Here is a 15,900-nt window from a genome sequence, read left to right on the forward strand (position 1 = left end):
ACGTAATTATGTATCTGTATGTCATCATTACTTTAATTTGTTGGTATTATCTACAGACTGCTTCTGCTTTAGTGTTTGTCCCTTACTGAGGGACTTTGGGTACATACTTGAAATATTTTTCATTATATCCTTAAATATTGACCTTTTATGGCTTCTGGATTCAGCTGAATTTATTAATGTACTACAACCCTACAATTTCTCAAATTACCCCAGGAATAGAAACAGAGACATTTACTACTTGTATAGTTTCTTACTTAGTCTCTTCAGTATAGCAGCTGAATTTCATCATCTCAAGTCTTCTGTTTTCCACTTCTTCCTCTTCTGTGTCTCATAAAACGCCATGCCTCTGTTCAGAAGTATTGGCCTTAGCTGCAAAGTTCCTTTTGTTCAACTCAGAAATAATTTGTATTGACATTTACAAATATTTACTTCTTAAATGGTCCCTGTTTTGAAAAACCTGATGTTGTTAAACTTTCATGTATTCTTTTTTAAATAAACAACATAATTCTTGCTTTTAAACCTGATTCTCTACAACTATTGCTTAAAATATTCTTTTATGTTCTGCCTCTTTGTTTCTGCAATTGACTGTCTATGTACAGAGGTTACATATATTTTCAGTGATCTTTTCTAACAAACTAGATATGAAATTTTATGTATTAAATATACTAGTCTGAATTGACCTGAAATCTAACATCTGAACTGCTCTTTCTTTTCCTTTCTCTGGGTTCCTTTTGATTAATTGCCTGATAATGTGAATGGTGAGTCCCCTTTTTAAAATAATGTTATTTACATTTGTTTTATGGAAGGAAATAACATTTTTAAGCCTCAAATCCTTGTTATTTCTTTGAGGAATAAAAATTACATATTGCAAACTAAAGTTTTTTTTTAACTTTTTTTTAAACAGTCATCAAAATCTGTAAGATTAAAATATCTTTATGGTAACTAACACACCTGAGTGAAGTAAACGTTCACTAGAAGTTATAATCAGCTCTCTCACTGTAGGAATTGGCATGCAGTTTATATTTTTATATTTACATAGGCAAAATGAGCTAAAATAGAAAACTGTAGTTTCTATGTTACAGGCTAGACCTTCACTCTCATGCTCAGTTTTGTTTCTAACTAATATCAGTTACTTGGGAGCAATCTCAGTTTTATTCTCTGCTGTTCGTGTGCTTTGGAGTTTTTCTGAGAGTGCGGACGTGCAGTGTGTCCTCCTCTATCTCCTCTGCTTCTCCCCACCCGCCCCGTCCACCCCAGGCCTGACAGTCACAATGGGAGAAGTGATCTCCTTGCCTTGAGTAAGCACATTTCAGTCTGTTTCCTCTCCAGTAAACAGTTACACAGGTTTACTGCTCTGGATGTCATCAGTGGATGCAGCTGTGGCACTGAGCCCCTTCTGTCTCCCTGCAGTGCTGTTATCCAAAAGAGGAAAGGAAACAGTGACACCTTAATGTGACATTTTAATGTGACAGTTTGATATTCAGAATGGAATGATGAGGTCCTTTTACTACAGTGAAGTCGTATACAACTTATCTAAAGTTTCAGAATACCTATTGAGTGAAAACAATGTACAATGAAAGTCCATGCTTTTTTCCCCAACAGGCTGGAAAGTTAAAAGATGGTGCTCGTTCAGTTAGTAGAACAATTCAGAATAACTTCTTTGACAGCTCCAAGCAAGAAGCAATTGATGTTTTGCTCCTGGGAAATACTCTAAATAGTGATTTAGCTGACAAAGCTCGAGCCCTTTTAACTACTGGAAGTTTGCGTGGTAGGCGTACTTTATATTTTACTTTATGTTGTCTGTATTCCTTCTAAAAGTCCAAGAGGTGAATGTAAACGTATTTACATATATACTTTCTAGTTTGAATTGATTAAAATAGTTTTTTGAAAGAATTTCTATCATTGTAATTTTCTAAAATTCCATTCTCCAAAGGAAGTTTGATTCTCCTAAAATATTTATAGCATTAGCAGAATTATTAAGCTGTAAACTGAAGCCCATGCATGTTTTCTTTTATAGATTATGATTGAGGGGGCAAATGATTTAAATATTGCTAACTTTATTTAAGGCAAGATTTCATAAAATATTCAACTAGTACTTTCAGTATTCAGTAACCTAGTTATGTAGAAAGCATTGCTTTATTGAAAAAAAACAATACCTGTTCTGGTTATTTTACTAATCACAACCCCAGACGTTTCTATAACTTGGTCTTACTTTTTAAGTGCTGCTGTTTGAATAAGCTTTAAATCATATTAATAATTTTAAAATGTTGCTTATTATTGGACACTGTCATCCCCAATTTTAATATTTGACATAAAATATATGCCAGGCTTTCAGAATAGCTGTTGATTTTTCACTGTGTTTCTTTAAAACCAAAAGAATTTGAGCTCATGTCAGTGAGCATATTAAGCAGGATCATGGGAAAACTCAGTATACATTGTATAACTTATTAAATTAGACTCCCTTAATTTTTTTTTTTTTTCTATTTTAGCTTTCCAGCACTCTGAACATTTTTTTTTACTTCTGTTATCCCCCAAAAGAACCCTTTCAGTTTTCCCTGTTCAACTAGGAGAAATTGTTCCTCAAATAACCTCCTCATGGGTTATCACTTGTTATCATGGATTCTTTCAGAATTCTGCGTGGTGCTGAAGGTAGTTAATTACATGTCAGCTCCTCAGGGATCTGTGAGTAGACTGGGGGACTGAAATCTACTAAAGCTCTGAACACCAGAATCTGATCATAGCTACTGCTTTTAACTTCAGGCTTTCTTCCAGCAGTAGACACTGACTCATTTGCGTCTTATCACCTCTTTCCACCCGTGCCTTCTTTGATATGGAGGCATTAATCAGCAACCACTGAAAGTAAGCTATTAAAGGAAAGAGAAGTGAGGGACCTGAATAATTCCCAGACTTGATCATTAGTTTTTTAGTTTCCTGCACATTTTACTATGTGAAGAACGTACCCTTAAAAAAACAGTACAGTCAATTCTGCTATAGCTCTTATTTTAAGAATGAGAATTTATTCCAACGGGGATGCTATGTCAGGAAAAATTGTGAGTATAACGCCAATTCCGTAGTAGTTCATGCATATTTCACTGGTGGTAGTAGTGCTAGAGAAATGCAGAAAGCTGTACTCAGCGGAACTGAGGTGGATAGAAATATACAAAACACACATATACATGTGCATGGACCTCTCCCTCCCTCTGTTCACCAACTGTGTGATGAGCCAGATCCTCCCATATCTGGTGTCACAGCTTACTATCTAGTTTCGGAGAAGCCTTCTTCCAGCATTCACAATTGCTCACAAGCACAGGCATCTTCCTGCTCATTTATAAGCAAACCTCAAGTCTTTTTCAAGATAAAGTACCATATGTTAGACGTATTTGTCCATTCCTTAACCGTTTAACATGTGTAGGGTTCTGCTACTGTTTTTATAGCAGGTTCCTATCTTGGCACATCATTGCTGAAGTGTTTGAATGTTGTGCCCAAACCCAAATATTTTTGCCATAAACCCCATGCCTGTGGGAATTTATACCATCTTGCATAGCTGGTCATTGTGTTGGAATGTATGTGTTTTTTTAATAACTGAACTGATTGTACCTGTCAGCTGGTGAGTCCCAAAAAATACTCCAAGGTGTGCATTAGGGCAGTATCTGCAATATTTCAGTGTCCTCCAGCCTCTTAGGTTTTCAGGTTCGTATTCTCAGAAGTATGTGCACTTGCACACTCAACAGACATACATATGGGACCGGCCTGGAAAGCAGGCCTAGAACCTTCTGATTGTGAAACTCTGCACATCACTATGTCCCCGTAGGATTTTTCTTAGATACAGTGGGTTTACATCAGTTATTGTCATTTATTTTATCTTTGGTATCCTTCAGCCATCAGAAAAAATGTCATCAAACTAAATCAAAAGAAAAAAATGAAGCTGTCTGAGAAGGTTTTGTCATAACACTCGACTTCAACTGTAACTTACTGTGTTACTAATGACTCTTTGTTTTCTTCTTGATGCATCCGTAGTTTCTGAACAGACGTTACAGTCAGGTACAGTATAGAAAATCAACCTGTCAATAAATGCAACTTTTTCTCAAATTTTTTTTAAAAAGCGGATGTTGTATATAAATAGAGCCACAAATAAATGGAAACTTTATTTTTCCCTCTGATTCTGACAGGATAAATTGATGCTTTGTTTTAATCTAAGAAAAAGAATTTTAAGTTTGAGAAAACAGACTACTTCATTTAGAAGGAGCTATGCCAAGCTCTTTGTCTTCTTGTAGCAAGTGCTTAATTTCAATTAAATATGGGTCATCTAGTTTTAATTTTACTTTTACATTTCAGTGAACAAACATTATTAGTGTTATATTTTACCCTTTATTGTTGTTTAGTCACTAAGTCATGTCTGACTCCTTTGCGACCCCATGGACCATAGCCCACCACGTTCTTCTGTCCATGGAATTTCTCAGGCAAGAATATTGGAGTGTGTTGCCATGTCCTCCTCCAGGGGATTTCCCAGCTCGGGGGTTGAACCTGCATATCCTGCGTTGTCAGGAGGATTCTTTACCACTGAGCCAACAGGGAAGTCCTGAAAAAAACCTAGATGTGACTCTTACAGATTAATGGGAAATACTACCTATGATGTTTACAACTACTCAATAGCACTTGTCACACACATAACATTTTAAAAAAGACATTGACTCATTTTCTCATATGGTGTGTGAAATATTTTCTGAAACTGGAAGACCTGCACTAAAATATGATCTGAAATCTTTTAAAAAGCATTAAGATTGCTAGCAAAGTTAGAAGAGCCAAGTGTGTAAGACCTAAAGGTCTTATTTTTCTTGTCATTCCAGTTCTTAAAAATCTCATACCTTCATTCTCTGGACAAGGTTTATGATCTTGTCTTTAAACTTGAGTCTGTGGCAAAAGGAACTCTTGCCAGAAACTTTGCTGAAAAGACATCTTTTCTTCCCTTCACTTAAGATTTGGTATCACTTAAGATTTTTGTTTCACTTAGTTATTTTTCTGAGTGTTTTAAGACACTGTAGGTAAGTTTTTGAGAAGATGGAGGAAGAGAGCACTTGTATTTATTTTTGAATTAACATCATGAAATCCGTTTTCTGAAATGATATGATATTTAGGAATGGACATCTGTTTGAACAGAGACACATTTCTTTCTGCACATTAAGGTGCCAACCAGTTTTTTTAAAAAAGAATAAACTAGGAATTTTAAAACTTTTTATTCCCATTTATAAACTGACTTTAGTAGCTTACTCAATGTGGTACATGGTTTTCTTCACACAATTCATTGTATGTCTTGCTGCATATTTTAAGCCATTAAATAATTATAGAGCTTGTGTTTTCATGTAGAAAGGATTGTAGAAGCTGTTTTCATAGTAGTAACACTGTCAGTGACTTCGATTAGAAAGACCAGTGTTGATCAGTAGTAATAGAGAAGGATTCTTTATCCAAGTTCAGCCAACATTCAGTTAACCATATCAACAGGCCAGAAAAACAATCTGCTTTCATTCCCCCCAGACTCGGTGCAAGTAATCAGATAACAGACTCAGAGATGTATACATGTGCCCTAGGAACAGTGAGGATGTGCTTGTCACCTGAACCTGCAGTTCTTTTGTAGGATTCACAAGTCAGACTGTTTTCATTCTAATCCAAAAATGTTATCAGCCTTTTTCACTCATTCTTTCACAAGCTTGCTTGCTGTACCTTGGTATCCATTCCAAAAATAATAATTAATATCATAATAAAATAAGATCACCTGGTGAGAGGTGAAGATCATTTTGATTTCCGTCTCCTCTTGGCAGTTAACCACCCTTTTAAGGGCATATTCTTTATCATTATTAATGGATTGAAGTCCTAGGAAGTTTCTATTCACTTTAAGTGCCAGGATTTGACTTAATCTAAGTGAAATGTGGTTTAGAAGGCAGAAAGTTAGGTGGAAGCCAAAAAGTAGGTGGAGAAGAGAGATTGAGGATTCAAAATGTATTTCATGTTTATTCATTTAACCATTGTTTACTGAACGCTCAGTATGTACCGGGAGAAGGCAGTGGCACCCCACTCCAGTACTCTTGCCTGGAAAATCCCATGGACAGAGGAGCCTGGTAGGCTGCAGTCCGTGGGGTTGCTAAGAGTCGGACACAACTGAGCGACTTCCCTTTCACTTTTCACTTTCATGCATTGGAGGAGGAAATGGCAACCCACTCCAGTGTTCTTGCCTGGAGAATCCCAGGGACGGTGGGGCCTGGTGGGCTGCCGTCTATGGGGTCACAGAGTCGGACATGACTGAAGTGACTTAGCAGCAAGCAGCAGCAGTATGTACCAGGTGCTCTTCTAGTCTGGAGATATTGGAGCAAATAAAATAGACCAAAACTTCTATATAGCACAGGGAACTTGACTTAATGATCTGTGGTGGCTCAAATGGGAAGGAAATCCAAAAAAGAGGGGATGTATGTATACATGTAGCCGATTCCCTTTGCTGTAGAGCAGAAACGGACACAACATTATATAGCGACTATCGGGGCTTCCTGTGTGGTGCAGCAGTAAAGAATTCACCTGCCATTGCAGGGGGCACAAGAGACACGGGTTCGATCCCTAGGTGAGAAGATCCCCTGGAGGAGTAAGTGGCAATGCGCTCCAGTATTCTGCCTGGAAAATTCCATGGGCAGAGGATCCTGGTGGGCTATGGTTGAAAAGAGTCAGACGTGACTGAGCACATACACTCACACATCCCAATAAATAAATAAAATGAAAGGATATTCATTCTGTATGTGTTAGTCACTCAGTCATGTTCTACTTTGTGCCCCATGGACTGTAGCCCTCCAGGCTCCTCTGTCTGTGGAATTCTCCAGGCAAGAATACTAGAGTGAGTTGCCATTTCCTACTCCAGGGGATTTTCATGACCTAGGGATTGTACCCGGGTCTCCTACATCGCAGGCAGATTCTTTACTGTCTGAGCCACAGAACTATCATATTATCAAGCATATCTACTTCTGGATATATATTTGCATACTGAAGTGGGTAGCCATTCCCTTTTCCAGGGGATCTTCTTGATCCAGGGATCAAACCCAGGTCTCCTGCATTGCAAGCAGATTCTTTTACCATCTGAGCTACCAGGGAAGCTCCATTCATTCTGGTTCCCCTGCACAAAAAATGAAAATGAGATCAACCAACATTTCTGCCCTTGTGGAACTTCCATTTTCGGTGAGGGGTGACAGTTAACAGGATAAATAAATAAAATGCATAGTTTGTACATGGTAATAAATAAACACCATAGAGAAAAGTAAAGCAGGGAGGTGATATGGACAGTAAGAGACAGAATGCACATTTTAATAAGCTGATCAGGAAAAGCCTCACGGCAGAGTTGATGCCTGCAAGCGGTGAGGGAATAGTGTTGCGAGCAGTGGAAGCAGCCAGTGCAGAGGGGGTCCAGGGCCAGAGCGGTGAGCGAACAGGGTGGGATGGCAGCTGAGGGTAGAGAGGCAGGGCAGGTTGTCTGGGGTCTTGTAGAACATTGGTGAAGACGGTGTCGCCTGTGATCTGGGAGGCTTTTAGTAATGGCTTCATTCTCCAGCATCTCATTATTGTCCATGATTTGCGTTTGTGTCAGGGAGCTGTTTTTCATCAAGCTACCTGTGAGTAGTTAGAGTCCTATATGTCATGGTTCTTGAACATCTTTCTTTGGGGAAAAATAACTTATTTTTACTAGCTTCCGAATGAAAGTTGTCTGTAAGTCAGTTGCTATATTCCTTAAAATTTGCAGTCTCTGATTTTGTGTATCATAAAATGATGTACTACTTCACTGAAACAGAACTGTTTTGCATGTTTTATGTTGCTGAATTAATTTTGTAATAGTTTTTTTTACTTGGGCTGTTGTACTTCACGTAGTTGATATTTTCAAAGTGTGTTGGTTACTTGCATTGTGTTGGGCTCTGTGTTCAAGGCTTATCTCTTTTGTGCCTGTGCATGTATTTGATGCTTGTTTGTGCCAATGATGGTAATTGTACTTTCTAGCCATCATCTCTCAGTTATGAAGATCAATTTTTGTAAATGTTTTCACGCACCCAAAATTTTGTTGTATTTTGTTTTTACCAGCATCTTCTAAAGTACTAAAGAGTATGTGTGAGAATTTCTACAAGTATTCAAAGCCCAAGAAAATTCGAGTATGTGTGGGCACATGGAACGTGAATGGCGGGAAGCAGTTTCGCAGCATAGCTTTTAAGAATCAGACCCTTACGGACTGGCTTCTTGATGCCCCCAAGTTAGCTGGCATCCAGGAGTTTCAAGGTTGGCTTCTTACAATATGGATTAATTAACCCTGACTCTGATGTATTAACCTAGAAAACAAATGCGGCGCTTCACAATATGCAGTACTTTATAAAAGAAACTTCTATATATACATTTGAAGCCCAGCATTCTTCTTAGAGATCAAATCTCTTCAAATCTTAGGTCTTCTGTATTCATAGACCTTTCTCTACTACTTCATAGGAACCTATGGTAAAGTGAGAAATCTTTTTGTTATTTGATTCTCAGACAATGTAATCCATACATGAGTAGATAACTCTTTTGTGTGTGGGTTTGTGTATTTATTTTTTTAAGATGTGATTTTTTTTCTCCTGTTTTTATTCTTTAAACTGATGCATAGCAAATTTATTTTGTGATTAAGAATTTTTCAAACCTAATGTATTTTGTTTTTCAAATAGAGCCCTTTATTTGCTAAGATAAGAAATAGGGTAGGTCATGAGTAGGTTTACAAAACTCATTTTGACATTTATTGTCCCTGTAACAGAACAATACTGATTCATCCTTGTAAAAACTCATCACTGAGTTTGGGTACTCTACCACCAAGCTCTTAATAGCCAGTACTTAAGCTGAGGATGCTTGTATTAAGATTTTTAACTAGAATCATGGATTTGAGGACTGTTTGCTTCAACTTGAATTCCTTTTTAAAATGGTACACATTTACCAAGTGTTATTTATGAAGGAGATATGTATAGGAAATACTGTGAGATACAGATTTTTCTTTTTTAGTTGCCTTTAATCAGTCACACCTTAAACCCTGGGAATTTCCCTAAACTTTTACTAAAATGCTGCTTTTCATTTTACATTGAACCTAACTTGAAATTGTAGCTGTAGTATTAATAGTAATAACAATAATAAAGTAACAGCTAACACTACTATTATGAGTACTTGACATCTATTCATTTAATCATTATAACAGACCTAATACATAGCCACTCTTAGTATTTCAGTTTTTAGATGAGGAAACTGAGACACAGGAAGAGAAGTGACACGCCCAACGTCATGCAGCTGGCAGTGACAGAGCCAGGATTTAGGGATGGACATCTGGCAGTTTGATTCTGGAGTTGTGCCGCACTGCACTTTGTGTGTGAACTTGGGCAAGTTGCTTAGATTTTCCAGAGCCTCAGTTTCCTGTCTGTAAATAACAGGCAGATGTAATCTGTCTCGTAAGGTGTCTGTAGTAAAAGAGAAGATTCACAGGTAAGCCTTGCACACAATAGCAGTCAGTGAATACTTTACATTTTTTATTCCTCAGTATTTGTTCATAGTATTTATATAAGCTCTTTCTCTTAGCTATTTGTCCCGTTTCTGAATGCTTGGGCCACCCAGGCTACCCTGGGCTTGCTTATCTAAAGCAGTTCTGTTCTCTTTTGGTAAGCCATGGGAGAGCTAATGGCTAGAAGAGAGGGGTCTGAAGCCCTGACTTCCCATTTTCCTGGATTGCTTCCACCTAGGAATTTCCAAATTAAAGTGTAAAATTCCCTCTCAGCTGTTTGCTCTAATTTGAGTTGGTTACTCGCCCACCTTATTGTTTGTGCTCTTTCTGAAAAATTTCTTGGTGGCTAAAAAAGGAGGGGATTTATGTATACTTAGGGTTGATTCATGTTGTTGTACAGCAGAAACCAATACAACATTGTAAAGCAATTATCCTCCAATTAAAAATAAATAATTTAAAAAAATTTTAAGTAATTACTTATCCATTTGGATTCATCTTTTAGCCTTTGAGAAGCGGCTTGTTTCTCTGCTGTCCATGGTTCAAACCATAACAACAGTTCTTTCAAAAATGATTTCTGAAAGGACTTATCTTCAAGAATAATAGTCTTCGAGAAAAGCAAACTTAGGTCACCTAAATAGAAATTGAAAGTAATTTTGTCCCCCTCATGGTTTTTTGCCTTTAATTTGCTTTTGGTTAAACTTGGAACACAAAAATGGACTTGTATGAGATCTGATGTTCGTCTTAGTTCTGTTGGGGTAGGGAAGTTGCCGTTTAACTAAGGCCATCTTTTAAAAGGCTTTCTTGGATGCTTAATTTTAGATAAAAGAAGTAAACCAATGGATATATTTGCAATTGGTTTTGAGGAAATGGTAGAGCTGAATGCTGGAAACATTGTGAATGCAAGGTAAGCCAGCCAGGTAACACACAGGGAAACTTTCTAGTTGATGAACATGGGGGACAGGTAACTAAGTACTTACTACAAGCATAGATAGAGATAATATATGTGAAGGTGCTTTTTAAACTGTAATTCAAATAATAGTTCTCAAACTTTTTGGTTTCAGGTCTTTCTACACTCTTAAAAATGTTGAAGATCTTAAAGAACTTTTATTTATGTGGTTTTATCTCTTGATACGTATCACATTAGAAATTAGAGACAAAAATTTTTAAGCATTCAGTTCATTTAAAAATAATAACTCATTACATGTTAACATAAGTAACACATTTTTTTTCTGAAAAGTAACTATTTTCCAAAACAAAAATTTACTAAGAAGGATGGCATCAATTGATAGCTTGCAAATCTGTTTAGTCTGGTTTAAGATGGCTGGGTTCTCACATCTACCTCTGCATTAGTCTGTGTAGTGTGTTGTTTTGATTGAAATATATGAAGAAAATCACATAAATACGTAGTTGGAAACCAAAATATTTTAGTAGCCTTTTTAGATTTTTTCTTCTCTGATAATACTCAGCAAATAGTCATTTTTGGTGGTTAGTTACAGTGTGGAATCTGAAACCATAGTGATGAACTTTTTGTGCTCAATTATACCAAAACATCGGTCTGTCTTTTACCCGTGCGTGATTTTGACACGTCATTCATTAGGCATTTGGAACATAGTAGTAGTAAACTAATTATGTAGATCTTTCAGAATTATGTAGATCTTTCAGATTTTGATACATGTCATTGTATAATATCAAAACATAATATTGGTTAATTTCATCACCAAATTAATTTAATCTCTTCAGCAAATTCTTCAACTATTGGGAAGCTGTCAAGATCATAGTAGCAAATACAGGTTTATCAAAATTCCCCCTTTTCTTTCAAAATGTAAATTTTATTATTAGAAATATACACCATAGGTCATGTCCTTTGAAAACACAGGCATGGTTGAAAACATGTTTGCCGGATAGTCTAAATTTGAATAATCATAGTGTGTCTGTCACTAGTTCTTCCAAGTAAAAATTGTATTCTATAAAAAAAGTGGCATTTCAGCTCTGACCTCAGACTTGAGTGCTTTTTTCTGAAACAGCCATCATGTATGTGTTCAGTGTGCAGCAAAAGTGGTTGGTTTGTATTTTTCCATTCATTACACAGAATATAAAAAGATGGGCTTCTAGGATTGAGCTTTGACAAAATTAGTAATGTTTACTGCTTCATCAGGATGTTCTTAGGTGAAATGGCTATTTTTGCTTGGTGTTGGAGGTTCTTGGGATTTCCCTGTTGGCTCAGACGGTAAAGAATCTGCCTGCAATGCAGGAGACCCAGGTTTGATCCCTGGTTTGAGAAGATCCTTTGGAGAAGGGAATGGCAACCCATTCCAGTATTTTTGCCTGGGAATTTCCATGGACAGAGGAGCCTGGAGGGCTGCAGTCCATGGAGTCACAAAGAGTAGGACGCATCTTGGGCACAAACCTATTACTCTGAAAATGTATAAAGAGAAAGACAAGCATTTTCCCTACCTTCTTTGTATAAACATGTTTCATAATAACTGGATAGTTGATAAAAGTTCTTTACAGAAGAATTCCAATTCATTACAAATGCCCATGGAATGCTGAATTTATGAAATCAACATGTTGTAACCTCTGTTGGTGGAGAAGGAAATGGCAACCCACTCCAGTATTCATGCCTGGAGAATCCCATGGACAGAGGAGCCTGGCAGATTATGGTCCATTGGGTAGCAGAGAGTCAGACACGGTTGAAGCAACTTAGCTTGGAACCCCTGTTGATAATGGATCTAGGCAATGATCATCAGTTGATGTTAAAACCTTATAGAAGGATCAGTGGAGGAACTTCTTTATAATGAGTTAATTGTCACAGTCTGAACAGCCTATTAGATATAATATCTCAGAGATTACATGCTTCCTGCTGTGATGCAAGGCTGATTATACCACCATGAGGTTATTTTTGCCAAAACAAATCAATAAAATTGAATCATGCTTCTTTAATTACCAGTTTAAAACAAAGCTGACAGAAGTGCAAAGTATCATGAAGACACGTCAGGCAAATCTGGACTGTTAAACGTCCTGCAGACAAATAACCCAGCTTCTTAAAACATAAAGAGCATTAAAAAAGAGGATGGGGCAAGCTGAGAGACCGTTAAAGACTGAGAAAGACTTGAGGAGGCAACAAGCACATGCAGTGTGTAGACCTTATTTGGACCTTGTTTTAAAGAAACCTACTATAAGAAACTTTTTTTTTAGATAACAGGAAAATGTGAATATGAACTCAGTATTATATGATATTGAGGAACTGTTAATATCTAAGTGTGATAATGACCTTTTGATTACAGAAAAATAAAAATCCTGTTGCATTAGTGATGCTTAGTAAAGCATTTTTGGGTAAAATGGATAATTTTTCCTCAAATTTGTTGTAAAATATTCCAAGATTAGAGAAAGGGGTGGGGAGTTATGGAAGAAGAAAGATTGGCAAAATGTGGATAATTGTTGAAGCTGGTTAATGGGTATATGGTGGTTTATTTTATGCTTATCTTTTTTGAATATGTTTAAAATTTTCCATAATAAGTTTTTAAAGAGATATTATAATCCATGGAAATAAGAAAAAGGGGAAAATTGCATCTGGAAGCATGTTCTTCCCTGTTATCCTAATGAATAAATAAGGAGAAAATAAAGCGTACAAGCTTGAGATTACTTACACAGTGAGCACTTATTTAATAAGAAAGCTCAAATTTTCTTTGTAAGGGAGTCATAGGATAGGCTTTTGACGTGTGATGTTCTTTTGGCTCAGTTTTCTGTTTTCCTTTTTTAAAGGAGACAAAAACACCCAGCCCGCATAAAGATTTCACTGTTGGTGTGGATTTCGTGATGTCACTAATTTTATTAAATTTGGGCACATAAAGGTATAATTGATAATTGTCCTACAGAAATAGGCTGTATTACTGTCACCGTCTTTTTGAAGATTCCCTTGTTAATATTTTCTGGTAGCACAACAAATCAGAAGCTCTGGGCTGCGGAACTTCAGAAGACCATCTCCAGAGACAACAAGTATGTGCTGCTGGCCTCTGAGCAGTTGGTGGGCGTCTGTCTGTTTGTTTTTATCAGACCACAGCACGCTCCCTTCATCAGGTGAGTAGACAGATGGCGCTCCGAAGGCTGCCTCCTAACACCAGATAACCAAAAGGCCTGGCGTATTTTTGGCTTCAGAGAAACACTGACGCATGGTTCTTGTTTCTGAGTGTTCTTTTTTTTTTTTTTTAATTGAAGTGTAGTTGATTTATATGGACTTCCCAGGTGGCTCAGTGGTAAAGAATCCACCTGCTAATGCAGGAGACACAGGAGACAGGGGTTCAGTCCCTGGGTCAGGAAGATCCTCTGGAGAAGGAAATGATAACCCACTCCAGTATTCTTTCTTGGGAAATTCCATGGACAGAGGAGCCTGGCGGGCTACAGTCCATGGGGTCGCAAAGAGTCGGACATGACTGTGCATGAACATGCATGATGGGTGATAGTTGATTTAAATAGTGTTAGTTTCAAGTATACAACAAAGTGATCAGTTATACACTTGTGTGTGTGTGTGTCTATCTTTTTAAGATTATTTTCCCTTATAGGTTATTGCAAAAAAATAAGTATAGTTCTCTGTGCTATATAGTAGGTCTTTGTTGGTTATCCATTCTATATGCCCTCTCACTCGCGCCTTCCCTTTGGTAACCGTAAGTTTGTTTTCTGTGTCTGTGGGTCTGTTTCTGTCTTGTAAATAAGTTCGTCTGTATCGCTAAGTAGTATTCCATTGTATTTACGTACCACATCTTCTTTATTCATTCATCTGTCAGCAGACATCTAAGTTGTTTCCATGTCTTGATATTGTGAATGGTGCTGCAGTGAACATTGGGGTGCATGTGTTTTTTCAAATTATAGTTTTCTCCAGATATATCCCCAGGAGTGGAACCCCTGTATCATGTGGTAACTCTTGTTTAAATATGTTCTTGATTAAAGAATTGCTAGTAGTTTCTCTCCACTATTTCACAGGCTTCCCTACAAAATGCCCATGATGTATAGTGTTGTAATTATGTAATAGACATTCTTCATTTCTTACACACGCAGAACTGTTGAAATTTCTGATCTTGGATTTCAAATTCTTCCTTTTAAAGGGATGTTGCAGTTGATACTGTGAAAACTGGAATGGGAGGCGCAACTGGAAATAAGGGAGCAGTTGCAATACGAATGCTGTTCCACACCACAAGCCTCTGCTTTGTCTGCAGCCACTTCGCTGCGGGACAATCCCAAGTCAAAGAACGAAATGATGATTTTGTAGAAATAGCGCGGAAGTTGAGTTTTCCAATGGTAAACTCTTGCTACTTGTTTTCGAAAAGGAAGCTTTGGAACATATTTCAGTTCACCCCATATTCTATATCAGTTTTTGAAAAGTTGGAATAACTCCTAGAAATGTCAGCAAATAGATAACTCCTTGTGTTATTACTGTGGGGTTAAATAAATCGAACCTGGCAGGGGTAAGGCAAAGAAAAAGTTGTAAAACATTTTGTGAATTGATTGTTTGGAATTCTGTCTCTCTTCTTCCAGGGAAGGCTGCTCTTCTCCCATGACTATGTGTTTTGGTGTGGCGATTTCAACTACCGAATCGATCTCCCTAATGAGGAAGTGAAAGAGCTTATCAGACAGCAAAACTGGGATTCTCTTATCGCAGGAGATCAGCTTATCAATCAGAAAAATGCTGGACAGGTATAGACATACCTAAGATACTTGCATTGGGAAGAAGGGGATGTCTGATTATGAAAACATGCTTTCCCTAAAGTTTTTTTTTTTTTTTTTTAACAATCTCTTGGAGTCTATACTTAATAAGTATGTGCTAAGTTACTTCAGTCACGTCCTTCTTGTTGTGACGCTATGGACTGTAGCCCACCAGGCTCCTCTGTCCATGGGATTCTCCAGGCAAGAATGCTCGAGTGGATTGTCATGCCCTTCTCCTGGGGATTTTCCAGACCCAGAGGTCAAACCTGGGTCTGTTATGTTTCCTGCATTGGCTGATGGGTTCTTCACACTAGCACCACTCAGGAAGCCTTTACTAAGTATATATATCTATAGTTTGCCTTCTCTTTTTAAAAAAAGGAAAAGGAAAGGAAAACTTATAATAATTTCCAGGAGGAAAAGTATATCATGTCTCTATAAAATTCACCTTCAAGTAGAAGAAGATTCTTTTTTTCTTTCAGCAGTAGCAAATTTAAGATCTTACTCATCAAGGCTACTGCTGTTTGGCTCATAAGATCCTATGGTAATCTACTTTCATTTTTTGTTACTTATTTATGGCCATGCTGTGTGATATGTGGGATCTTAGTTCCCTGACCAGGGATCGAACCTGCACCTTGCCCTGCATTGGAAGCGCAGGCTCTTAACCACTGGACTACCAG

The 15,900-nt window shown here is 37.4% G+C and overlaps 1 protein-coding gene across 16 annotated transcripts in view; it reads left to right on the plus strand.

The window, feature by feature from the left end:
* Positions 1-15,900, plus strand: part of SYNJ1 (synaptojanin 1) — a 90,949-nt gene that overhangs the window by 45,271 nt on the left and 29,778 nt on the right. For 8 of the 16 annotated variants that reach the window (XM_027534827.1, XM_027536290.1, XM_027536203.1 and 5 more), the window contains 7 exons: positions 1,603-1,768; positions 4,018-4,041; positions 8,104-8,295; positions 10,346-10,430; positions 13,463-13,603; positions 14,626-14,818; positions 15,056-15,214. In XM_027534827.1, the coding sequence (XP_027390628.1) occupies positions 1,603-1,768; positions 4,018-4,041; positions 8,104-8,295; positions 10,346-10,430; positions 13,463-13,603; positions 14,626-14,818; positions 15,056-15,214 (960 nt within the window). The remainder of the gene's footprint in view (positions 1-1,602; positions 1,769-4,017; positions 4,042-8,103; positions 8,296-10,345; positions 10,431-13,462; positions 13,604-14,625; positions 14,819-15,055; positions 15,215-15,900) is intronic. The other 8 variants (XM_027536905.1, XM_027535450.1, XM_027536120.1 and 5 more) reach the window with 2 other exon arrangements.

Source organism: Bos indicus x Bos taurus, chromosome 1, assembly GCF_003369695.1.
Source record: "Bos indicus x Bos taurus breed Angus x Brahman F1 hybrid chromosome 1, Bos_hybrid_MaternalHap_v2.0, whole genome shotgun sequence".
Taxonomy (NCBI): Eukaryota; Metazoa; Chordata; class Mammalia; order Artiodactyla; family Bovidae; genus Bos; species Bos indicus x Bos taurus.